The sequence below is a fragment of the Prunus dulcis genome, chromosome 5 (genome assembly GCF_902201215.1).
Source record: "Prunus dulcis chromosome 5, ALMONDv2, whole genome shotgun sequence".
Lineage (NCBI taxonomy): Eukaryota > Viridiplantae > Streptophyta > Magnoliopsida > Rosales > Rosaceae > Prunus > Prunus dulcis.
The window spans coordinates 3436623-3462169 of NC_047654.1; the positions used below are offsets into that span (position 1 = coordinate 3436623).

The window sequence follows — 25547 nt, forward strand, 5'->3', positions numbered from 1 at the left end:
TCTATCTCCATGTATATAAGAGTATCCACAATGGACTCCCTAAACCACCTCCTTAAATAAAATTTAGGGAGGAAGTAAAAAGCTCACCTCCAACCATGCTCCATATCCAGCTCCTGAAATAGAGAGACCTCTATGAGCTCCTAAATCTAAGGAGAGAATGAACTCTTAGGGGTCGTTTGTTATGCAGAACTGTCTTGGCATGGACTAAGCTTAAATACTGTCATGGATTGACTTGGCTTGGATTAAACTTAATAAGGCTTGTCCAGCGTTTGGTATAATGCTGGACTAGGATTGGGACTTGAATAAAAATATGTTTATTTAATTAATTAAAAAATTAAAAAACTAATAAAAATAATTTTTTATTTAACCCAAAGCCACACTCACCCAAAACCATCAACAAGCAGCCACTGGATCTCTGCAAGGGAAGTGAGAGTTCCCCAAAAATTATCACCACTCTCTCTCTCTCTGTCATGGATTGACTTGGCTTGGATTAAACTTAATAAGGCTTGTCCAGCGTTTGGTATAATGCTGGACTAGGATTGGGACTTGAATAAAAATATGTTTATTTAATTAATTAAAAAATTAAAAAACTAATAAAAATAATTTTTTATTTAACCCAAAGCCACACTCACCCAAAACCATCAACAAGCAGCCACTGGATCTCTGCAAGGGAAGTGAGAGTTCCCCAAAAATTATCACCACTCTCTCTCTCTCTCTCTCTCTCTCTCTCTCTCTCTCTCTCTCTCAATTTTGGTTCTTCCATTCCATGGCGATTTCAGATTAACCGAGGCATTGCAGGCACCAGCACGAGCCCTCGCACGGACTCAGATCCATGGGATTTGCTGGCAATTGGGTCCGAGCTCGACGGCACTACATTGTGTTCTGGAGTCGTTGTCAATCAAGAACTCGGCTGATTTGACGAATATGGGGAGCAGAAGGATGATCATCCTCAATTTTGATTTCAATAAGTGAATGATGATGATGATGTTAATGGTGAAACCAGTGTGTTGAATCGGAATGGGGATGATGGTGATTACATGACTTGAATTGAGTGGCTGGGTATGAGCTAGCACAGAATGCAAGGGATTTTTTTTTTTTTAAATTTCTCCTGAAAACGAACAGGATTGTTCAGTCCCCTCTTTTTGCATGGGATTAACTAACACCTTCTAAGGAGGTGTTTTTAGTGGGCCCCACATTAATAATCCCTGCTTAGAATTAGAATTAGAATTAGGTGAACCAAACGTGGGCCTAATTTTAATCTAATCCAATCCAGGCTTGAGAGGTGTACCAAACGAGGCCTTAGTGACTCTCTATAATTTAATGCTATCTTATTTCATATATATTTTAAAACCTTTAATCAATATTGTCCATATTTATATTATTTTTTCATATAGATGGACCATTAATGTTGAATTACAATATAATTCTAGTATTTATGACTCCATAAACTAGAGAGTATGATTAAAGTTGAAATTTTATAGAGAGCTCCTAAAATAACTTTTGTATGTTTTTAGTTAAATTTTAACTAAAAAATAGTGAGCATGATTGTAGATGCTCTAATATGCATCCGAATCAATGAAAACTCAAATTGGGTATGAAATTATTTTTAAGCCTTTATCTTTTTTCAAATAATGAGCAAAATAATTTGTAGTTCTTAGTCCCAAGTGTTTCATGTTACACAAATGTCCCAAAACATTGAAAAGGTCCAAGGATCTTTATTGCAACACAGAAAAATATCAACTACAACGTTGGAACCTGTAGCTCTGGTTGTAGAGACCATTTACCTCCGCACTCAAGCGAGTCGGCACCCGTTTCCCCTTCGATATCTTTTACACCCAACAAAGTAAATGAAAACATTTATAAAAAAAATCCACTATAATACATTGATTTAATCTTTTAGGGGTTGCCCACGATGTGTAAAACCAGCAGCACTTGGTAATCAGCCCCAAAAAGCTACGCTCAGAAATTCAAGAAAATATCCATACTATCAATCAGGCTTCCGGCAAATCAGACTGACAGCTCTATGAGTACACGGATGTACCTGATATTTCAAGTATATGAGGTTTTCTCCTATTTATTCTGCTCAATATTTCAAGTCTAACACTGCACATAGACATTTCACATCCGTATACAGTTCTTCATGATCCTCAAAATTTAAATTTCAAGATAAAATACTACAGTTGATCAGAAAGATATCACTTTTGTAACATTGACTGTAACCTTATATGTCAGCAGCATCATTACTTATATCAGTATGACAGTATCCATGTTAGCATGGTTATCAAACTAGTCAATAGCAGGCATTTGTTGTTAGAACTACGAAGTTGTTAATGACTTGTCAGGCAGCTCGGAAGTTAACAGGTTAGGATGTAAGGTTGGCCATGCTAACCCTTATAACGTGAAAGGAATAACCTGTTTCAGTTCCTTGTTAAATACTCCATTTACATGTACTGCCATTGCCAGCCTTAAACTGGAAGCTTATCCTAATCTGTCAACTGCTTAACTTCTAAAAGCTAATACATGACACTAACTAGCTTCACAATCATGCTAATAGGAATAATGAAGTCAACAATAATGCCACACGTAAGGTTGCTGTACTTTATTGTTCAGATCTTAGTATTTAGAATGATACGATAAGAAAATATACAAAGTATATAGTATTGTTCAGATCTTATATTGTTCAATAAAGTTTACTAACCTCTAAAGACCAAGTCACTGATTCTTCTTCAGCTTGGGTGTGGAAGAAGATGATCTAAGATCTTGACCAGAACTTCTAATTATGAAAATAAGTGTTTCTACGAGCATGCTAACTACCAATCCAAGAATGCCTCCAGCAGCATTCTGAAACAAGAAAATAATAGTGCCATTAACTTCTATAACACTAGAAAAAGTGAAAGACACAAAAGAACTTTTAGACAAACAAAAATCCAGCAATAAACCCACAAGGCTAAAATAACCAAGAAACCGGAAAAGAAATTCACAAATAGAAAATGGTCTCTTGGAGACACATACCATTACGGGACTGTGGTTAAACAAGGCTCTGAATGCAGCATATCCTACCAAATAGCCGGTAAACATAGTCACCACAACATGTAAACCTGTAGAAGTTTTTGATTGATTATCATCGGAACATCCAATAAATATTTTCTAAGAAATGATCTAAAATAAACACAAAATTTACAGAACATAGAGAACAAAAAGGGAGAAACTAAAAGAGTATAAATCAAGCATTACTAGAGGGCAAGCAAAAAAATTTAAACCATAGTAATAGATGCATTAAAATATATGAAACCACCCAACTTTATTTGAAAATAAGCAGAATAAATTTCAAAACGGTTTAATTTAAATGCAAAGAGAGTTTGAAATATGCAAGCAAACTATATTAATAGATTCCCAAAGAAAAATGTTTCCAACAATCTAATCTTCTTGGCCAGGGAGCCTGCACTGACTTCAATCCAGTTTCAAGTTTCAACTAAAGCATAAAGAAAACTTCAACTCCCCCTTCTCATTTTGCTACATCTTCCACTGGGAATAAGATAATGGTAAGCAAAAATTAAACTGCAATATGATAGAAAGTAAAGGCCATTAAAATGTCTCGCTAATATATACGAAAGAAAAGTAAAAAAATTTGATTTCATCATACAAGTGCTAACTGATAAGAGTGACCACACTGCCAAAAAAACACGAAACTTCCAGTCAACTTCTGCAACATAATTCCTTAAGCTTATGAAAACATCTAGATTTGCTATTAAGACAGAAAACTCGACAAGTGCCAAATGCAACAACAAAAACACTAAGAACATCATACAACATTTTTTTCCCCGTACTTATGCATGCTTGGCATTATAAACATCACAAGTTTGGATACTGCAATTTGTTTGACCTTTGCGTGAAAATCGAACAGACATCCTACCTTTGGTGCAATCCAGAGTCAAGACCAATGTTGACATAAAAAAAATAGAGTCAAGACCAATGAGCAACATTTACATGCAATCAATTACCATATGAAATTCAAACCGTCCCCACATTTTTTGCATACAAAACAACCATGCTCCCTTCACTCCAATTGTCATAATTCTAGAATTTCAGAACAACCAAAAAGTTGATCGAAATACGAAGCAACATTCTTATATCATGTCATATTCCAGTAAACCAACTAGTATCAACCATCTCGCTTCCAAACTGTTCATAGTTTGGCCTCCATTCCCCTCAAATGCATTCACATAAAAATTGATTGCCATCAGTGGACCAATCAACACTACAAATTGAAACTCTTTTCAATATGTCCATTGAATTTAAAATGGAAAAGGGTATCCATGGCCACAAGTAATAGCATTCTGAACCAAGCAGTAAAATATCATGTAAGATATGTATAAACTCTTTAATCTTACCAAAGCCCAATTGATCCTTGTAAGATGAGAAAGGCTCATTGGTCTCTTTCTTAGGTGTAATATCCTTCACAAGTTCTGCATACGCATTCCTCTCCAGAATTTCAGCCAGCTTCTGAAGTCTGGCCTTCAACTCCTCACTCTAAAACACAATAAGAACAATTAACTTTACATTTCATTTGTAATCCCCAGAAATTAGAGGCAAACAAGAAAAAGAAAAAAGGGTAATATGCTGTTTTGTGTCCTCACCTTTTCTCTAGGTTTGGGGCTGGAAAGCACGAACTCGGATCCTGAGAAGAGTTGGACCAATTGGGGCCGGGTGGAGGCATTGGACGCGAGCCAGAGAGCACGGAGAGACTTGTACGGAACATTGGGTTTGGAGGAGAGATTGGAAGCGATTTGCTGGAGTTCCTGAGAGAGGTGTGGGTCTGTGGAGGCTGAGGTGAGAAATGCGAGGATGGGTTCGGTGGTGGAGACGACCAGTCCCGGTGGGTTTGTGTGGTCACTGCTCATTTTCCTGGGAAATTCTTTCCGTTTCTCGGGGTTTCCGGGAAAATTGTCCTAACGATATTGGTTGTTAAATTAGTTCCTCTCAAATCAAAGTTTGCCCATTTTCCATTTACCCATCTCTCCCTCTCACACTATTGCCACATGTCCACTTGCTTAACACAAATTAATCTCCACTTCATATGCTGCGAATTCTAAATAATAAAAAGAAATAAAAACAGAAAAATATATAATTAAAAAAACCAGCAAATAAAACCGAAAGGGAAGAGAGAGTGCTACCTGACGAAGAAGAGGGCTAAAACAAAGCTTCCAATGGCTTCCCCAGAGACTTCAAAAGTAGAGAAATTAAATCAAATGGTTGATTTATATTTTTCCAAACAGTGCTGCAGCTGCGGAAAATTAAACACGCAAAAACGTGAGCAAAACCCAAATCAAATCTCAAATCAGCTTCAATCAATTCCAACCCAAAATCCCGAAATTCCCAATCAAATAATATCACAGTCGTTTTTTATTCTTTCTTTCCGTAGAAAGAGAGAGAGAGAGAGAGAGAAGGGCAGCCAAAACATACCACAGGCAGGGAAGCATCAAGCGCCAAAGTGAGATGAGAGAGGATCTGAAGCGCGCCCTTTGCTCATCGATGAAGAAGACGAAGAGAGTTAGAATTATGGGCCTGTCTGTCAGAGAAAATATTGGGTTCAAGTTGGAAAGCATGGACCGACCCAAAAGATTTGACCTTTTTTCTGGGTCGAAATGGACCCAAGATTTGACTACGGTTCTAAACCTACTCAATCCAGGTTTTACATTCCTACCTAGTCCAGGCCGTAGTTTAAATAACGCCCATCCCGTTTCTTGTCTACCAAGCAAACGTGCCCTAGATATATACTACAAAGTTTTTGGGAAAGCTGCACACTTCTCCAATGGCGACCGAAGCACCAGAGCAAGCCCCGCCAGCTGATGGAATCCAATCTCTTTCAATTTCCGAGTCTCCACCATCCAGTTCCTCAAGTCCAACTATCCAGTAAGTTCCTCTCGCTTTCCTTTTCGTTTTTTTGTCGTTTCTAAATTTGTCCGTTGATCTGAACTTAATTTCAAACTTGTGTGGGTGTGATTTTGGTGAAGAATGAGTTTGGAGGAGAAGTACCAGATGGTGAGGAGCGTGGCAGAGGAATGTATTCAGGAGGACTAGCTTCGGAATTTGCTGGCTCATAAGCCCGAACCCATCTGCTCTGATGGGTTTCAACCCTCCGGTAGAATGCATATTGCTCAGGTGTTTTTTCAAATTTTCTTTTGCAATCATAAAAGTCATAACACATAATTGATGTTGATTGATCTGTAAATTTCAATAGTTGATTTTGAACAAGATATAATACTTTGTAGAGAAGGTACTCAAATTGAGATTTTGCAGTGTGTTATTCTCTGTATTGATTATTTGGATTGTAATGGACTTTCTTGTGTTTTGAAAGAATAATTGTAGTAAGAAATTTAAGGGCATGTTTTCATTATATCATTGTTAATTTTGTGAGGTTCAAATGTGTTGTTGTGCAGGGAGTTATGAAGATGATAAATGTGAACAAGATGACCGCCGCTGGCTGCAGAGTGAAAATATGGATTGCTGATTTGTTTGCAAAGCTAAGTAAACGTGCCCTAGGTATACTCTACAAAGCTTTTGGGAAAGCTCCCACACTAAGCTCATCAAATCCAGCTATCCAGTAAGCAATTCTCGCTTTTCTTATCGTTCCTATTATTTTCCATTGATCTGGACTTATTTCAACCTTGTGGGTGTGATTTTGGTGAAGAATGAGTTTGGAGGAGAAGTACCAGATGGTGAGGAGCGTGGCAGAGGAGTGTATTCAAGATTACGAGCTTCGGAATTTGCTGGCTCATAAGCCCGAACCCATCTGCTATGATGGGTTTGAACCCTCCGGTCGAATGCACATTGCTCAGGTGTTATTTCAAATTTTTTAGCAATCATAAAATTCGTAACACATAATTCATATTGATTATGTATCTGTAAATTTCAGTAGTTCAATTTGAACAAGATTTGATACATTTTGTGGAGAGAAGGTACTCAAATTGAGATTATGCAATGGACTTTCTTGTGTTTTGAAAGAATAATTGTAGTAAGAAATTTAAGGGGCCGCATGTTTTCATTATGTCATTGTTAATTTTGTGAGGTTCAAATGTGTTGTTGTCTAGGGAGTTATGAAGACGATAAATGTGAACAAGATGACCTCTGCTGGCTGCAGAGTGAAAGTATGGATTGCAGATTGGTTTGCACAATTAAACAATAAGATGGGGGGTGATTTGAAAAAGATAGAGACTGTTGGGCGCTACACGATAGAGATACGGAAGGCTGCTGGGATGAATTTGGACAATGGCAAAGTTGAGTTTGTGTGGTCTTCAGAGGAGATTAATGCGAGATCACATGAGTATTGGCCTCGGGTGATGGACATAGCTCGAAAGTATACAGTTAACAGGATGACTAGGTCGCTAGCCTATTATGATGCTTATTGTGCCTATTAGATTTATACTGTTGCAGTTCCATCATGTTCTCATATGTGCTGTTTCATAAAAATTCACAGGAAGCATTTCTCTTTGACCATTCTGTTTTTCTTTGGTCAAATGATTTGAATGACGGAGTTTGAAATGGAATAGTTTGTGTCAAGTTGGCTTTTAAAATCGTGTATTGCTAAAGTGCTATGGACTGAATAACCCCTACACCTAGAGGTTAGTTAACAAGAAAAACTTTATAAATCCTAACACTTGAGATCCAATCCTACTTTGCCACTTAAAAGCTTCTCATCTAATCTCCCCATATGGCATAGCTTTTGTGTTGTGATCCCTTTGATAGCTAGATAGCCACCTTATAGATGGGACAGAGAAATTGCATTCAAATTCATAATCTTTTAACCCAGCCTTCTATTCATTTATTTTTGGAAGTTTTTAGCAAATAAGTCCAATGAACAACTTTTTTTTCACAATCAAAGCGGGCAAAAATGGAGATAGTAAAATGATGTCAACCCTATTTATAAATCATGATCAAAATTATCAAGTTACTGCAAATTACAATAGACGTAGTTGGAGAGAAAGTTGCAAGGGGGCGGATTCAACCCGGGCTCCGTTCGAAGAGACGAATAAAGGTCTTAATAAATAGTAAAGAGATTTTCATTTTCTATTTGCAAAACTATTTGGGCTGGAAGCCTCTTGCGCCCAAGAATAAAAAGCAAAAATGGCCTCCGGTTAACAGTCTTCTTTTTGGCAGGGGCTCAGATCCTATTAATTAACTACAGTTAACATATGAAGGAAAATGAAGGTCACTAGCAACTTGGTTGATCACATGTGCATTGCTTTAGCAACGTTGCAGGCTGCCTTCAAGAATCCGGTATCTGTTTGTGTAAAAATGAACTTTCTGATTATGTTTGATTCTGCTATTAATTCTCACTTGTGAATAATTGAATGAAAACAATGTTCTTGAATTTTCAATTTCAGTGGTTGATTCTGCTACCAAGGGAAATCGGTATATAAATTCATGTCTCAGGTATTATTGAAGGCTTTGATCGCCTTCTCTTACCGTTTAATAGATACCAGAAAAAGGAAATGGCTTTGAATATGGTGGGATCACTCAAACTTTTGTGCATAATATGATATGAACATGTCTGCAATAACCGTGATTAATGAATTATGGTTTCTGCAATAACCATTTCTTGTTCTTAATATAATTTGATCCCCGACATCAATTGGACTATCTAACATGCCGTTTGTTTTCTCAGTATCTTTATTTCCTACTAACAAGTAATGCATGTCATCTAGAAAAGTATTCTTGCACTCTGTACGTGTAATTCAGAGAGATGTTTGCTATTAACGTGTGGCGCACATCCTTGCGATGACTGGCCACATGACTACTTTCTCAAGTGGAAGTTTTTAACTTCGTTTTCTTTTGAGCAAATCTGCCGATGCAGCACTGATAGAAGACTATCTCAGTAACTTTGAGTCTTAGTATCTGTTGGGTGCTTTCTTAGTTTAGGATGGAGAGGAATTAAACTTAGGCAACTTTTTCTCTTTTTTTTTGGGAGATACCCCCACGTTTGCTTTTGCTGCATAAGAAAACATTGATTTTCCTTTTTTGGCAGGTTGAATGAAGAAATGAAGGGCATAGACAGTCTAGCATTGCAGCTGTATCCTTAACATTTGTTTCATTATATCCTATGTGCATGTCTTGCATAGCTTATGCTTTGGCCTTCCATTGTGCCAATTACTTATGCTGAAATCAAGGATTCATCCTACTGTCTGCTGATATGAAGGCATCTGGATGCTCAGTCTAGTATCAAGCGGCTGCCAGTTGAGAAAAATTGCTAAACGCAGTTTAGTATTTAGAATTCCCGTCAACTGCAATTCCTGAGAGTTGTTTGCTTTTGTGATGTCAGTATTGTTTCGGATTCCTTAAGCGTCCAGAAAAATCTTGAGAAGAAATGTTGATGCTCTAGACTCAAGACTTAACAAGCTCCTCCATCTTGCATGATGTCGACCTGCTGACCTCCCGGACTTATTATTACATCAGTTATCAATGCGGGAGCTTCTCTTCCAACTTCTCTGCTTATCTATGATTGTTTTGCTTGGCAGTTATTGTCATTGTCGGTGTCTTTGTTAGGTAATTAATGGGTGAACTAGTTGTCCTATATGCATCTAAGTTCGTCAAATTCATCGATACCTAAATGTTTGAGCTTCTTAAATCCTCCAGCTCCAAAACATACTGTCTCCTTCGAACACCTGAGATAACTCAAGATGTACTAGATTGGGCAAATACTGAAGGAATACAAGTGGATCATCCTTTAACCTACTCCACTTCAAACATAACATGACAAGTGGATCATCCTTGTAAGTACAGCCTCTGAAGCAGGAGAAGGGAAGAAGAAAGGTGCTGCAAATCAATAATCCCATCCTCTTCTACTGAAGTTATGGACAATGCACGAAATTTGCTGAGTTTTTCAATGGATGAACAAAGAACCTTTAAATCTTCTTTCCTCAGAACAATGCCTAACCTTCTCAACTGAACTAGTTTCCCCAGCTCTCTTATTATGGCAGTGGCACCACCATCTTTGTTTGCCTTGATGAAACAAACACAAGTCTTTGGTAGCCAAAACACCACTGACTGCTACAATTGCAAGGGGCAGCTCCTCGCACCTTCTTACAATATAATTACTGATCTCCCCTATATGAAGAAGTGTTGGAAAAATTATGGGCCTGTCAAATAAAATATTGGGTTTAAGTTGAGAGGCATGGACCGACCCAAATTTGACTTCTTGTTTGGGTCAAAATGGACCCCAAGATTTGACTAGTGTGTCAAGTTTGTAATTCATATTTTGGGCCTATTGCAATTCTATCGTTTCGTTTTTCAATTTTCTTATCAAAAAATTGCATGTTACATTTTCCACTATAGTGATTTAACTTAAAATATCATATGATTCCAAAAAAAAATCATACGGCATGTGGGTTGTTTATTGGTTGATGTCATTTATGTGAAATTACAAAATCTTTTTTTGGTTTTAGTATTTTCATTGTGATTATGATTTGCGATTAAGACGATTAGATTCGTTACACATCAAAATTGTAGTTTTTATGTTAAATACATAGTTAAGGTTATTTCTTAAGTAAATTTGTGCTTATAACTCGTTTATTTAGATTTTACTGCTAGTTTATTTTAATTTGTATTATCATGCTCTCTATTTTTTAGTTATAATTTAGTTAAAAACATATAAAAGCTATTTTAGGAGCTCTTTATAAAATTTAAACTCCAATCATGTTCTCTAGTTTAGAGAGTCATAAATGCTATAACTCTTTTTTAATTGGTCAATCTCTATTTAAAAATAATATAAAAAATAATTAGTTATAAGTTTGAAATACTCGTTAAATTATAGGAAGTTACTAGAAGTCCTTTCTCTCTTCTCAGATTTAGGAACTCCTAGAGGTCTCCCTATTTTAGGATATGGATAGGGAGTATAGTTGAAGTTGTATTTTTCTAATTCTTCTCTAAAATTTATCGAAATAAGTAATTTAGAGAGTTCATTATAGATATTCTAAGACGTTAATTCTTAATACAGTTTCTGACTCATCACTATATATATGGTCATGTTTTCTTCCTCTCTCTGCTATCCCAATGCTTTAATTTTGATTTTGGGGATGTTGGTTGTCGATTGTTGTGTCGATTGTAATTTGAGTATACTCAAAAAGAACAAAAAAAATTATTGTGTCGATTGTAAGTGTTATGACATCGAATTTGCTAGACAGAAGAAGAAGGCAAATGGCAAACGTCTCTTCTGATGGCCCAAATTGGTCAATCGGTGGACCCAATAAAAGGTCCATCACTCTATATCATAACCGCATGGGGCCTAAACTCCCAAAAGAGGCTAGAAGCATAACTCCTCGACTAGAGAAATGTTTGTCTACATCCGTTTTACGATGGGTGTGTCACACTTGGTATATCATCATGTAAATGACATTGCAAAAAATAATAAATAAAAAAGTTATATACATTCGTTTTATTGACGGGTGTTTCATACTTGATAGATGAATGCTAGTTACATTTTATCTTGCATTTTTCTTGTTTTTTTCATTCATTTTATGTCACGTTTATTTCACTCACACATTAATCTATGTATGTGATGCAAAGTACTAATATTTTGTTTGTAAAGAAAATAAAGGCTTTTGAACACATTAAACACATAATTTTATATATAAATGGAATATACGTGACATAAATTGAATAAGAAACACAAGAACGAAAAGGCAAAAGTGAATGTAGCTAGCATTCCTCTACTTGAGATATTTGATATGTTATATGAGTTATATGTGAGCAAGGTTTTCTTCCTAAACATGATTGGAGATAGCCAACAGAGTCTAATCCAATAAAAGCACACGAATAATCTCAAGTTCGAACCTCTAATATTGTGTGCGAAAAATCTCTCCTCTTTGTATTTCAGCTAAACTATGCTTGTATTAACAACAAAATTGGAGATGATAATAGATCAACGAATTAAAGAAATAAATACAGTTGTTGTTGTAGCAAGTAGATGGCTGGGCTTGATTAGGTATGTGAATGTCTGGTGTGTGAAATATAATGGCGACACATGTTCCCACCAAACTCCATTTATACATTTATTATGTGACCAAATTACGTCTTCTCCTCATAACAACTACCTCCCAACTATCCCCTGTTCTCCACGCTCTTTGAATGCCAGCCACCCGTCTCGATCCCTCCTCTTATGGCTCTTCTACTTCTATATCTAAATCTACCCTACTCTTTTTCAACGCAATAAATTCATTCTGATCATAATTCATTACTTCCAAGAGTTTCACTAACAACACCATCAATAATTCATCAATGTACTGAATATAACAGCTTTTCTCCTTAATACGATGATTAAAACCTTCACGTGTAGAAATGTTTGCATAATTCTCTTAAAATATCAAATGCATATGAATATTAAACGACTATTAATTAAAAGTTTAAAACAATAATGTATATCAAGCGAACACTCTCTTGATATTATAAACTATGATCTAGAGAGGTAATGCATTTTTTGTGCACACCTTCGATTGCAAGTTAATATCATAAATGATAAATAAGGATGAAATTAAAGGTTTTAAATTAGAGCTCTGATATCGTATTAGACGAGATATATAAAAGTTTAAATACTCAAATATGAGCTAATAATGTATGTATAATTTTCTTCTAGAGTATTTGCCCCATCTTGATTAAATTTGGGTAACGTGTGGGACAACTTGTCCTATATAATCTCATCGCTCCCTCTCTCAATAATCCAAAACTTGCGACCCCCACTGATCTTGCCAGCTCCTTCTTTAAACTCTCACTCTCTCTCTCTCTCTCTCTCTCTCTCTCTCTCTCTCTCAAAAATGGCACCAGCATCGGACTCCTTCAACCAGACCTCCAACACAGTCTGTGTAATGGATGCATCAGGCCACGTAGGCACCACCCTCACAGAGCGCCTGCTGCAGAGGGGTTACACAGTCCATGCTGCCCTTCAGAGCCATGGTGGGTTTTAATCAGAATCTATTTTCTTTGTAATTACTTTCTGTTTTTTTATGAAGGCTTATTATCACAAAACGTCCCTAAAGTTTACGAAACTATCAGATTGCATCCTTAATGTTTTTTTTTGTCATTCGTGGTCCTCAAAGTTAGCATGTATGATCACAAATGGTCCCTGCCGTTAGGTTCCGTCAAAAACTCCAGTTAGTTTGCTGACGTGGCATATATGTATATCACAAAACATCCTTAAGGTTCACACACCTATCACAAATGGTCCTTACGAAATTTTTTTAATTTAAAATTCATAAAATTTTTGTTTTCTTTTTAAAATTTATGAATTATAATTATTTTAAAATATATATTAAATTTTAAATACATGTGACACTATATTATTGTAGATGTGGGCTCCATATATATATGCCACATCAACAAACTAATGAAGTTTTTTTAAAATAATTTAAAATTCATAAAATTTAAAAATGAAAAAAAAACTAAAGGTTTAGGGTTCATAAATGGTCCTCAAGATTAAAATCCTTCTATAAATTGTTTTTTCATTTATAAATAATTTTAAAAAGAAAACCAAAATTTTATGAATTTTAAATTTTTTAAAAAAAAATTCGTAAGGACCATTTGTGATAAGTGTGTAAACCTCAGGGATGTTTTGTGATATATATGTATGCCACGATAGCAAACTAACAAAGTTTTTGACAGACCCTAACGTCAGGGACCATTTGTGATTCCACATACTAACTTTGAGGACCATAAGTGACACAAAAAAACATTAAGGATGCAATCTGATAGTTTCGTAAACCTCAGGGATGTTTTGTGATAATAAGCCTTTTATGAATTATTCTTATCATTTGATGTTTCTTAATTGGTTTTGGGGGTGTTTGAATAATTAGGTGAATCGCGGTTGGGAGAGCTTTCTTGTGACAAAAAGAAGCTCAAAGTATTCAATTTAGACCCATTTGACTACCAGAGCATACTTGATGCTCTCAAAGGCTGCACTGGCTTGTTCTATGCATTTGAGCCTCCACAAGACCAACCCAACTATGATGTAGGTTCCATTCTTCCCATCCATCTTCTGCACTTTTTCATTCTTAGTTGAGTTTAATTTTGTGATTTTCTCACCCAAAAAAAAAAGTTGCAAGGGCTTGTAGCTCAATGGTTGAGTACAATTTACCCCTGCCCTTGAGGTCTTACGATTCGATTCTCCTCCCCCAATATCGCTTGTATAAAAATAAAACTGCAACTGTGGAAGTGTTTTTGTTTTGATCAGGCAACTGTTGAAGTTGGGATGATTATGTAATGAAGGTAGTGAACGTTTTGGGTTGTTTTTTGGGTGGGGGTGGAGGAGGGAGGGAAGGGTAAAGTATACAACATGAACTTCAAACATTTTTTTAATAAAAAATTAGAAGGAAATTTAATGATGTGAACTGATGCACTTACCCTTTCTCTGATTGGAGTTTCCATTTTCATGCACTTTCAATGCTGGCTAGAGGAGCAACATTCATTTACATCAAGTAAACTCAAATCACTCTAGTTTAATTTGCTCACTGAGTTGCTTTGTCAATTCCTAATTCAATCTCTTGCTTCCTTTTGAGGGCCGACAGTCATTTCAGTTATTACTGGAATTTTTTTTTTGGAGTAGTGAATATAAATAAATAAGTGATTGTTTGAGATTGCTTGTCGAGGGCTAAAAGTACCTTCTAACCATTAAATCGTTTTTTTTACCGTTTGGCAAAAAAAATTAAAAGTGCTTATGAATCAAGAAAAGTACTTGAATCTTTAATAAACATTTCGAGTTCGATTAAGAGTGCTTCTGAATATACCCAAAATTAGTTTAATAAATTAATTAATTATTTTTAATACAGACTTTATTGGGGAGGGAGAAGTTGTCGAAATAAGGGTGTTGTATTTGGATTTGGATTTGGATTTGAAAGTGAATTTAGATTCGTGAAAAAAGGAACTATGAAAATATTATAAAGTAGATTTGAAATTATAACTTAGATGTAACTCGGTCAACATGCATGTATGATCTCCATGTGCTTCTGTTTCTTCTAATACAAATATAAAAATTATGTATTGTCAATCAAGGTCTGACAATACATATTTATTAACTATATAATAATAAGAACTAGATATTTAGATTCAAGATCAGTCATTTCAAATGGGACCTAGTTTTATTTTTATTCAGTAAAATTGATAGCATCCGCAGGTATACACTTTTCTAATCGCACGTTTTAGCATCCGCTTGGAATTTTTTATTTGTTTTTTTTTTATAAAAAAATTTTCTAATGGGGTAGCCAATTTTATTAGATGTGAGCAGTTGCAATATATAATTTTAGAAAGATGAGATGCTACTTAGCTGTATAATAGCAGTTCTACTGACCTTTCAAACTGAAAAAACCGATTCCCGTTACATGAGAGTTTCTTTCCTTTCAAACACCTTTTTTTCATTTCCTCCTGAATTATTTCATTAATAAGTTAAAATTTTGCATCATGTGTTTTTTGTAGTTTTAAATTGTTTGATCATTTTATTGAGATTTGATGGTGATGTGTAGGAATACATGGCAGAAGTAGAGGTGAGAGCAGCACACAATGTGCTAGAAGCATGTGCAAGAACAGAAACCATAGACAAGGTTGTGTTCACATCTTCAGCCACGGCTGTGGTTTGGAGAAACGACCGTAAATCAATGGCTCTGGAGTTGGATGAACGACACTGGACTGATGTCAATTTCTGTCGCAATTTCAAGGTATTAATTTCCAACTCAAATAGTCAACTGGGTGTGTTTATTTATTATCACATAGGGTCTTACTTCAACAAGACTTTTTGGTGCTTTTGTGGCCCAAAAACCAGTAACAACTTGGACAAAGTGTATGGTGCCAAGCCGAGGAGAAAAACTTATATATCACGTCGCAGGGATAGTACTATGTTGCTATCTTCAAACCAATCACATTCAGTTACTTATAGAAGTTATCACAAGTGGTGGAATGTGGATGATTCCGTGATATAGAAGTTTTTCTTTGAGGCCAGGGCTTCATGTCCCCACACTAAGTAGTAGTAGTTACAGAGTGTGCTGATTGTAGTTAGGTTAGGAGGAATGTGATGCTCTTAACAACGCATGGAGACCAAAAATCTGCTCCAACACTTGCTAACAGTAGGTTTGTTGGTGTGGAATTTAGTAACTTTGAACTTTACCGTTTGTTGGTGTGGAATTTAGTAACTTTGAACTTTACCGTTTGTTGGTGTGAATTCTTAATAATGATACGGCAGAGCTTCATGATGTAGGTCTGGCGACCATAGACTCCTGAGTTTGCATATCAACTATATTTTATTTTTTTTTCTCTTTTTTAACAAAATATTAAAAAATATATATATGATGAACAATCCCGATCTATTGGACCACAGGAGTGCAAGAGATTGTGGTCACCTACCGTTGGATATTAATTCAATGGTTGAAAAAAGTTTTTTAAAAAGAGTGTAAGAGTGAGTGAACTGTTGAATTTACATACAACGGTGAGTGACCATAAATCTTGGACCCCTGTAGTTTAAGAGATCAAGACTGATATGATGAAATTGTACTTTTTTGGTAGCTGTAGTTTGAGTCTTTTCACTTTGGTCCCTATAATCTCAGTTTTGACAATTTCAGTCTTATGGTTTTCTGAGACGGAAATCTTATGTCGCTCTAACGTGGCAGCACCTGCCACGAGATGCGGGCTAAGATTGAAAATTGAAACGACAGAGACAAAAGTAGAAAATGACTCAAATTATAATATGACTTCTAGAAAAGCTATATATGATGATCCCTCCACTAAAATATTTAGATCCCTAACCCTTAGGAAAGCTTTCTGGCTCCATCTGGCGAGCAAAGGTGGCATATTTCCCTTGTGTCCAAAAGTGACCTCCAATTATTAGATTTCCTCTTTACTTCTGGATCTACTTGATGTTGACTAAAACATAATGAAATACTAAATTAAATCTAACCCTTGCATGTTTTGTTCTTGAACAGTTGTGGCATGCACTATCAAAAACCCTAGCAGAGAAGACAGCATGGGCCTTAGCAATGGACAGGAGCTTGAATATGGTGTCTGTGAATGCAGGGTTGTTGATGGGTCCTGATCTGTCCATCACTAACCCCTATATGAAAGGAGCGGCTGAGATGTATGAAGATGGCGTGTTGGTGACCGTCGATGTAGATTTCATGGTGGATGCTCACATTTGCGTCTTCGAAGATGTCTCATCCTACGGTCGATATTTGTGCTTCAACAACATCATCAATCGGTCTGAAGATGCTGTAGAGCTGGCTAGAAAGTTGACCACTTCTGCCCCCTCATATCCCAAAAGCCAAGATCAGGATGATATGATGATCATTCAACAGCGGATTAGCAACAAGAAATTGAATAAACTAATGGTGGATTTCAAGAGTAAATCCCAAGAATGTTAATGATAATGTTGGCAATTAGAAGGCGCATGTCATTAAGAATTTCAAAATAATTTTCATTTATATTTAATATATATATATATATAATAGTATAATTAATAGTTAGTAATATCTTATTTGGTTTCCTTCTTTTTGAAGCTAGAAGGTTTTCAGTAGTGCTTTGGACAGTCGTCCATGGACGACTATGTGAGCATAGGCGCGGCGATTGTCCTTAGCATTTTTCGAAATTTTTGTATTATTTCAGAAATCAACCAAAGCACTTATATGGTGGCCATAGAATACGAAGTTTCAAATTGCTTTGTAAGTTGTAATTATGGCTATCATATTAACTTTCTCCAAGTGGGAGTCATTGTTAGAGTTCAAATATTAATTTAAAGAGGTCCTAGTGGGAACTTTGCCCCCTGAGATTTTAGGTCGCTAGTTAAATAAATCTAGGATTAATGTTAAAGAACTCCTACACAGCTTTAACTGTTAAAATAGTATAAGGGAATCCTATACATCGCAACAATTCTACAAGTTTCAGCTACAAATTTGCTGGGAGGGATCGCCTGCTCAAATAGTCATTTGAAAACCTGCCACAAACAAGCATTCCTTAAATTTACAAGATACATTATTAAAATTCAAGATTATTTCTCTTTGAAAAATACTTACGGTAACATGTAGACAGAGTGCAACTGTTACCTCTTCTTGACCAAAAGCTGTTCGACTAGTTGAGCGAAGAATGCATTGAATAGAGTTTAGCGCATTCCATTCTAGTTTAGCTGATGCTTCCGAGGCAAGAGAACTACAAACGAGCATAACCTGGATATTTAGGCAAAGCAATAGCTAGCTACAAAGATAATGACTTTACACCATAAAAATACCTTCAGATATGCTGCAAAAGCTTTCTGGGGGGAAGATCGCCCCAGGGTCTGCTCCATTCAGGCAAGAGACAGCCAGAGCCAGGCAATTTTTACTGTAGAGAACAAGAAACAACTAATTAATGAGTTTTAGAGGCGCATTACCAGAGTTGGCAGTTTCAAAGGGTACACATTTTCATCAAGGTGATTGCAGAGCTCTATAATTTGAAGACCGTATTTCACATAAAACAAAAGAGAAATTGAAAAGCATACCTTGACCATGATGGAACAAATTTACTATTTAGCATAGCATCGTCATCTTCTTCGTTTTCATCATCTGATTGTTTGTATGGAGAGATTTCATATGACTGTTGTGGACGTGTATTGGCAGCAGAATTCCCATTGTCTATTGCTTTGTCTAAATTGCTCGGTACCTTAAAGATCACATGAAGTATCAGCATGAAACTGTAAGACAAAGTAATGTACACGAAATATGCAGCCATTCATGTGCAAGAAAACTTTCTAAAGGTGGCCAGGTTGGAGTTTACAATAAGATGTTAGTAGTTACCCTCCAGCCTGCAGCAAAAGCTCAGAAATTCTCTTACACATAGACCTACCTAGTATGAACTATGCAAGTAAAACCACTCAACATATGAATAAATGTTATTTCAGAGGAAAGGAATAGGTTTAATTGTCTCGTGTGCTGTACAATATGCAAGTAGATCCTAAGATAGGTGAATATCAATTCTTAAGAAGTCATTAGCATTTACCTCTGCGTTATATCCAAAATTACTCAAGACCAAACTGTGTTCTTCAAGGATAATACTCTCTCTTCTGGCATTGCTTGTTGAAACCCTGGAAGTCCTAGGCTCAGTCTCTGAAATGTTCCTGAAAGTGTCATATTCCCTTTCTTCCTCCATTGTCTTATGCGCTGTTTCATCCTTAGATTCCTTACTCTCATGTCCTCTTCCATCCTATATAAGACAGTCCAATACTGAATGTGATTTATAAAATAGCAAAAAGATAGATTTAATAAAAGGTGAAATGGCATGAAGAATCATACTATGGCCTGGCATTTCATTTCTTTATCTTCTTTTTCTGCAGGTAACTTGTCTTCATGTTCTCTCTGCTGTCTCCGTGCTTCAACACGCATTCTTTTTCTTTCCTTCTCCTTCCTATCTTCCTCTTCCCTTTGTCTCTTCTTTGCTGCCATATCAGCATCTTTTTTCTTCCTCTCTTCTTCTTTCTGTTTCTTTTGCAGCTCTAACTGCCTCATATTCGCTTGCTCCTTTCTTGACCGCTCAAGCTTCAAGGCTTCCTTCTTCATCTTGCGCTCATTCTCTTTCTTTTGTGCAAGACGCTTTGCAGTTTCGGCAGCCTCCAGGGCCTTCACTTTGATGTCCCTCTTCCCTATAAGAAAGCACAAGAAGCTCCAAATACTGAACCAAATCATCGGAGAACAGGAAGAAACAAAGAAAAGAAAAAGATTCCAAAATCTTCATGGGACATTCACAGTGATGCAATCAAACAACAGATGAATCATTGTCAACCTCCTAATGACATGACAAGTTTACCAATAAAATAATTTATTACCTCAATGATCCCAGACATGCAAAACTAATTTACAGCTCTGAACATAACACTCCTTGATTCAGTAAAAAAAAAAAAAAGGATCATCCATACTGTAGTCCAGTTTCCACATACCGTTAAGATCTACACTCTAAATACACTCATATGGAATATGTACATGTAATGCAATTCCAAAGTTCTAAAATTGACGGTTCTTCGTGATTAAAATTACTAGTAAGAAATTACCTGTTACAACTGCAGCTGATTGTTTCTGTTGAACAAGAGGAATGAAGGAAGTCATACTGGACACAATATTGTTACGCTTAGGCTCCCGCTCTAACAAACTTGGACCGCCTTTTCTCAAGCTGGTTTTTCCAGACAATTTTGGTTTACGAAGTGATCCAGTGGTCCTCTTAATATCATTTGTTCCTCGTGATATGCTCAGGTTCTCCTTGTTGTTATATCTTCTCTTGATGCTGTTTTGGATTCCATGCTTCAGTTTGAAGCTCTTATGAGTCTCCGTTAAGCTGAATTCAGTGTTTACTGAATCTAGACTAAGTCTATCAGCATGCTGTTCAGCTTTCAAAACTGATGCAGGAGGGTTTGGAATTTCAGTAATGTCAGCAAGTGGTACTCTTTGTATTGAGCTATTTAATACTTCTGAAACAATGCCATCCCGGGAAGTATCAGCTACCTCATCTATATTCTCATTTTCTTCACTAATGCAGGGAAGCTCTGGATTTAAGCTCCCTCGCTTCCCTGAACTGCTAGTTCTTGAACCAGTTCTATCCCAGAGTTTCCCAACTGGCGATATGTAAGGCTTCTTAATGTCCCAACCAGATTGACCACAACGATTTGGTAGGCAATCAGAATAGGACCTTCCATTAAATGCCTGGCCAACTTCCTCACTCAAGCAACTATTATCATCCTTTAATGGCTTGACAGCATCATTCATAGGCAAGGCGGTCCTCATATCCACTCCGCCCTCTAGAAGCCCAGTTGGAACAGACTGGTAGAGATTTGGAATTTTGTGCAACTTATATGAAGCTGAAGAGCATGCTACTGGAGTTTGCATGCAAACAGATTTGCAAAGCTGCTCCAAAATGCTGGCATGTTCAAATGTAGTGCTCGGAAGGTTGCACTCATCAAAGTTAATATCCCCTCGAGCAATGCTTGTTGGTTCGTCATCTGTTTCTAAAACGAACCCCTCAAGCTCAGGCTTTGTATCATCACCACCAATCAAATCCAAGGATTGGCCACGTGGAGAACCAACTGAAAAATATGAAAATTTTCTGGGCCCCCCAAGATCAAATCTCTTTTCCTGCATGGCTCTTCCAGCACAAGTCCAATTTTCAACATTTCCTAGTGTAAGATTATCCTCAAGAGGAAGAGAAACATGGTTCCCTTCTATGCATGGACTTCCTGTATCAACAATAGTGCTAGTTGGATGTGCTATTCCTGTTTCCTCCATCAAACAATCTTGAGACTGGCCAGCAGCCTGCTTCATCAAACTCAAGAGAAGTGATGCTTCCAATTCTTCATGCATAAAAGTGAAAGGTGCATTCCCACTTCTGTCCCCCTCTCCCACGCTGATTTCAGCCTGTGAAACACAATCTTATTAGAACATATTAAATAATAGAAGACAAGCAACCTGTATAAGAGAACAAGTAAACAGAATTCCCAAATAAAAGAAGACTACTAAATAGGATAGCAACAATATAAGGGAAGTAGCTTAGCTGAGAGCGAGAGAGAGAGAGAGAGAGCAATGCACAACAGAAAATTGAGTACCTCTTTCATATGTGCCTTAGGTGAAGATTCAGACCTCTCTATCATGTGGTGATCTTCATTTTGATGTGTTTCTTCAACTGGACTTCTACTGACAACTGATTTCACAACATCCTCCTGAGAAATTGAAGGGCCCTGAGATTCTAGTACGGCATTCGGACTATGCTCTACATTTCCCAAGTTTCCACAAATAGAATCTCTATTGATGGTGTGAAAAACCTTTTCTATCAAGTCCCGTGAAGAAGACAGGTCATCAACTATTGTGTGCTCAATCTTTCTTCGTTTATGCTGAGGCCATGAACCCTGCATAGAAGAGCTAAAACTTCTTCCCTTTGATTTCTCTGCAATCTGGCATTCAGCTGATTTGGTATAACCTACATCTTCCTTATCACCAATACTCCACAGTTCATAGTTTGGAGAAATGTGTGACGGTACAATCTGCTGAGGCAAGTTACCCTTCATCTCATCCATGGAAGCAGCACAAGGATTCTCAACTGCAAGATTCTTTGCATCCAGGATTCTGAAAGAACCAGGTTCGGACACCATAGTAAAATCAGAATCCGTTGATACTGTAGGATTACCAACGGCATGAGAATACAGTGCACTCTCTTCTGTGACCAATTCAGTTGGTTTTGCAGCATTAACATTAGACAGGCTTTCAACCAAACTTTCCCGGGCTACTTGCAAGCCCATTGGATTATATGTCAAAAAGGATTTCTGAACTTTGCCACTTTCTAGCAAAGTATTAGCAACTCCATCCTTATGAGCATTGGATGTCTCTTTTACTGATGAGGCAGCATTTTCATTCAAGGCACTTCCAGTTTTATGCAACTGCTCTTCAGGGGCTTCAGATAAACTACTCTGGAGCTCCTTTCCTCTGACGGAAACTTCCCGATCCCCCAAAAAACTCATCTCCAGTGGTGTGTTACAATTGTCTTGGTAATTGACAGTTATTCCTTCAGCCATTATGTTTTCAGCATGCATCAAGGAAAGATAACTTTTTTCTGATGACCTACCCTGCATTCCCTTCTTAAGAGCAGGTGTACAAATTCCATTCAAACAGGACTCTTCCACGTCATCAAAATTAAGTTGCTTGGGATTCACAAACGCACAATCAGCAGGCTGCCTTGAGTGTAAAACTTCTCCTCCACTTCTAAGCCCATTACCATCCAAGGTAGATCCAGAACAAATAGGATTAGCTTCAATACATCCATCAGGATCAATTTCAGTTTCTCCAACACTTGCAACTTCAACAAATTCACAGGTTTGTGTACAAGGTACCTCTTGTACCATAGTACTGGATATATCCAGATGCCTGATTCCTGCAACCCCATGAGTCAGGTTTTCTGGCAAATCCTTGTTTGAAGCAGCAGATCTGGACTGTGTACCCCTGTGATCCAAAACCTGGGAATTGTCCTCTGCCCCACAATTAATCTCTGTGCATGTATTTCTACCAGCGTAGTGATCTGCAACATTTTCCTTGTCTGAAGAATCTATTGAATTCACTGCACATAGGTCTAGATCCCTTTGAATTGGAATAGACGTTCCAGCAGATATTTGAGTTCTCTGGGCATCATGAGACTTGTTCGATGCAGCAGACATTGACTGGTTTATTCTTTGACCCGATATGTTGCTGCTGGCATCTTTTGCTACAATTCTTTGACCAGACATGTTGGAGCTGGCACCTTTTGCTATTCTTTCAACACTACGCACAACTTGTGACCCAGTACTTCTGGAGACGAAGTCCACAGAAGAATTCTCCTTACTTGAATGTTTTTCCCCATTTGCTGCACTTAACTCTAGATTATCACATGTATCAGGAGGCTTGACTAAGTTCATTTCATCAACATGGTCAGTTTGTAGGAAAGATATCGCACACCCAATAATCCCACCAGCACAACCATTAACGTTGTTCTTAACCTGTGAACTGCTTTTATTGGCACTGTTGCGAATTGCGAGAGCTCTTTGTCTGGACTTGGATCTTTGAACTCTAGCCAGTGATAGATCTGGGTCATGATAAATGTTTGAGGTTTTTGCATCCCCCTGATTTTCAGGAAAAATAGCACTTGGATCCTCTTCTCTCTGATCTTGAGGAACACCTTTGGAGGAAGCTCCTGCATTACTAATGGGGCACTGTGGCAAAATTGTAACCTCATCTCCTGCACCTCTAGCTGGTGATAGAGCTGGATAAGGGTAAATGTCTGACAATCTTGCAGCCCTATGATATTCTGGAGACGTAACACTAGGATCCTCTTCTCTCTGATCTTGAGGAACACAATCAGAGGAACAACGAGCATTACTAATAAGGCACTGTGGCAAAATAGATACCTCATCTCCTGCACCTCTAGCCGGTGATAGAGCTGGGTTGTGGTAAATGTCTGAGATCCTTGCATCCTTCTGATCTTCTGGAGATGTAACACTAGGATCCTCTTCTCTCTGGTCTTGAGGAACGCCATTGGAGGCACACCCAGCATTACTTACAGGGCAGTGTGGCAAAATCAAAACCTCCTCTCCTGCAACAAAACCTCTGTCAAAACCATGACGTTCAGTGCACAAACCATTTGGTAGCTCCCCATTGTGAGCTGTAGGAACTGGCTTGTCAAACACAGGGCAATGGCTACCGGTAAAATGGATCACACGGCTGTGTGCGAGGGAGTGGAAATCCTAAAATCAGCTCTGGTTTGTTCAATACTGTAATGAAGAAATCAAAAAATGCTTAATTAATCCATGGGCATAACAAAGGGCAACGACATTGCATACATACAGCATACAAATGTATACAGTATACAGATGTATGTGTGTGTGTGTTAGCTCAGGCCGTGCAACTGAAATTCCCATTCACTGAAGCCATTCTGAGATACTTGTCATGACCAGTTGATGTGTCGTTCAAATTACAAATAATATCCCGAATTACAAACTTTCTTGGAAACGAAACAGAGAATTAATAAATCGTTGACGGTTCGAATTATACTAATACATAATGCAATATTAAAAACCTAGGGATCATTTTTTTCATCATCTAAAAACTTAATTGCTACTAAAATCAAAACAACACAGAAACTATTTCAGTCTAAAGAGACACAATTAACAATGTTATTAAAACGATGCCTTCCAAAACCACGCAATTCGAAGTGAAAATGACAAGAGTTGTAGAGAAATTATGAATATGGAAATGAACGTAGGGAAAGCAGTACGCACCATGATTGGGGTCGGAGGAGGAGGAGGAGAAAAGCCACTGAGGAGAGGCAATTCCGTCAATAAGGCATTTGGAGGCGAGGTGTTGCTCGAAGAGGTAGGCCTGGTGCTTGGCTTGGTTGACGATCCATTTCTTCCTCTCGAAGATTTGCGCCAAAAGCTTCTCTGTCGTCGACATTTTCACACTTGAACCATGGATTTCGATTCACTGAGTTACACAGAGAGAGAGAGAGAGAGAGAGAGAGAGAGAGAGAGAGAGAGAGAGAGAGAGAAAGAGAACGTCTCCTTGGTCCCGCTGAAGAAAGAAGGGCTCGACGAGTAAGTTTCAAGGTGGGAGAGTAGAGAGAAAAAAGGCACTGCCGGTTCAGATGTTGGGAAAGCTGTGAGGCGAGGAGGGTCTGAAGGCTCAGTCGCAGGCGCAGGGTCTCAATGGGTTTTGCTTTTTGTTTGCGTTTAGGCTGTTTTTTTGGCTGGCGGGGAAGAGGGAGATTTGATTTTTTTTCAACTTCTAAAGCTTGAATAATAAAACAAGGAGAATTGCCAACCAAATAAAAATATTAATAATAAATAAAGGAGGATTAATTTTTTTCATTCTTGTGTTTTTTTAAGTTTCAAAAATATAAACCTGATATTTTGAAGTATTAATATTTTTACATCGGAAAATATAAAAGATTTTATGTTAAGAATTAATTAAACACTTTTAATCTCATTAATCATATATATAGTATAATACATATTAAAATATTTAACTCACTAACATATCTAATGAACGAAT

The 25547-nt window shown here is 37.2% G+C and overlaps 4 protein-coding genes across 8 annotated transcripts; 2 read left to right on the top strand and 2 right to left on the bottom strand.

Annotated features, from left to right (window-relative positions):
- Positions 1 to 1600: 1600 nt before the first annotated feature.
- LOC117628394 lies at positions 1601 to 5578 on the bottom strand. 4 transcript variants are annotated; one of them, XM_034360833.1, is made up of 7 exons: positions 5464 to 5578; positions 5175 to 5284; positions 4638 to 4949; positions 4392 to 4530; positions 3013 to 3098; positions 2699 to 2841; positions 1601 to 2041 (listed from the first exon to the last, which is right to left on the bottom strand). In XM_034360833.1, the coding sequence occupies exons 3-6, from the start codon at positions 4899 to 4901 to the stop codon at positions 2713 to 2715; spliced, it is 618 nt and encodes a 205-aa protein (XP_034216724.1). In that variant the 5' UTR covers positions 4902 to 4949; positions 5175 to 5284; positions 5464 to 5578; the 3' UTR covers positions 1601 to 2041; positions 2699 to 2712. The 4 variants fall into 4 exon arrangements, with proteins under 4 accessions (XP_034216724.1, XP_034216720.1, XP_034216723.1 ...); XM_034360829.1 differs by having other exon boundaries at positions 4638 to 5089; XM_034360831.1 differs by having other exon boundaries at positions 1696 to 2103; positions 4638 to 5089.
- A 105-nt stretch (positions 5579 to 5683) lies between these two features.
- On the top strand, positions 5684 to 7519 carry LOC117628393 (tyrosine--tRNA ligase 2, cytoplasmic-like). Of its 2 annotated transcripts, none has more exons than XR_004585949.1 (5): positions 5684 to 5913; positions 6015 to 6162; positions 6441 to 6604; positions 6692 to 6959; positions 7092 to 7519. XR_004585949.1 is itself a non-coding variant. In XM_034360828.1 (5 exons), exons 2-5 carry the CDS (start codon positions 6148 to 6150, stop codon positions 7416 to 7418), a joined length of 654 nt encoding a protein of 217 aa, XP_034216719.1. In that variant the 5' UTR covers positions 5684 to 5913; positions 6015 to 6147; the 3' UTR covers positions 7419 to 7519. The 2 variants fall into 2 exon arrangements, 1 of the variants encoding a protein (XP_034216719.1); XM_034360828.1 differs by having other exon boundaries at positions 6692 to 6839.
- Positions 7520 to 12730: 5211 nt separating this feature from the next.
- On the top strand, positions 12731 to 17791 carry LOC117627292 (cinnamoyl-CoA reductase-like SNL6). The gene is made up of 4 exons (XM_034359303.1): positions 12731 to 12945; positions 13842 to 13996; positions 15504 to 15695; positions 16953 to 17791. The coding sequence occupies exons 1-4, from the start codon at positions 12807 to 12809 to the stop codon at positions 17385 to 17387; spliced, it is 921 nt and encodes a 306-aa protein (XP_034215194.1). The 5' UTR covers positions 12731 to 12806; the 3' UTR covers positions 17388 to 17791.
- Positions 17791 to 24950, bottom strand: LOC117627579. Its single transcript, XM_034359726.1, has 9 exons — positions 24756 to 24950; positions 21581 to 24241; positions 20039 to 21392; positions 19287 to 19633; positions 18994 to 19197; positions 18497 to 18657; positions 18248 to 18339; positions 18036 to 18168; positions 17791 to 17956 (listed from the first exon to the last, which is right to left on the bottom strand). Exons 1-8 carry the CDS (start codon positions 24948 to 24950, stop codon positions 18137 to 18139), a joined length of 5046 nt encoding a protein of 1681 aa, XP_034215617.1. The 3' UTR covers positions 17791 to 17956; positions 18036 to 18136.
- Between the last annotated feature and the right edge of the window lie 597 nt (positions 24951 to 25547).

Coding starts and splice junctions, on each gene's coding strand:
- LOC117628394 (XM_034360833.1), bottom strand. CDS start 4,901: ATGAGCAGTGACCACACAAACCCACCGGGACTGGTCGTCTCCACCACC. Junction 4,531..4,637: donor GCCCCAAACCTAGAGAAAAG/GTGAGGACACAA, acceptor ATTGTGTTTTAG/AGTGAGGAGTTGAAGGCCAG. Junction 3,099..4,391: donor CAAGGATCAATTGGGCTTTG/GTAAGATTAAAG, acceptor AAACTTCTACAG/GTTTACATGTTGTGGTGACT.
- LOC117628393 (XM_034360828.1), top strand. Junction 6,605..6,691: donor TCATCAAATCCAGCTATCCA/GTAAGCAATTCT, acceptor ATTTTGGTGAAG/AATGAGTTTGGAGGAGAAGT. Junction 6,840..7,091: donor GTCGAATGCACATTGCTCAG/GTGTTATTTCAA, acceptor GTTGTTGTCTAG/GGAGTTATGAAGACGATAAA.
- LOC117627292 (XM_034359303.1), top strand. CDS start 12,807: ATGGCACCAGCATCGGACTCCTTCAACCAGACCTCCAACACAGTCTGT. Junction 13,997..15,503: donor AAGACCAACCCAACTATGAT/GTAGGTTCCATT, acceptor GGTGATGTGTAG/GAATACATGGCAGAAGTAGA. Junction 15,696..16,952: donor ATTTCTGTCGCAATTTCAAG/GTATTAATTTCC, acceptor GTTCTTGAACAG/TTGTGGCATGCACTATCAAA.
- LOC117627579 (XM_034359726.1), bottom strand. CDS start 24,950: ATGTCGACGACAGAGAAGCTTTTGGCGCAAATCTTCGAGAGGAAGAAA. Junction 24,242..24,755: donor GTGCGTACTGCTTTCCCTAC/GTTCATTTCCAT, acceptor AGCTGATTTTAG/GATTTCCACTCCCTCGCACA. Junction 18,340..18,496: donor TTTGTTCCATCATGGTCAAG/GTATGCTTTTCA, acceptor TGTTCTCTACAG/TAAAAATTGCCTGGCTCTGG.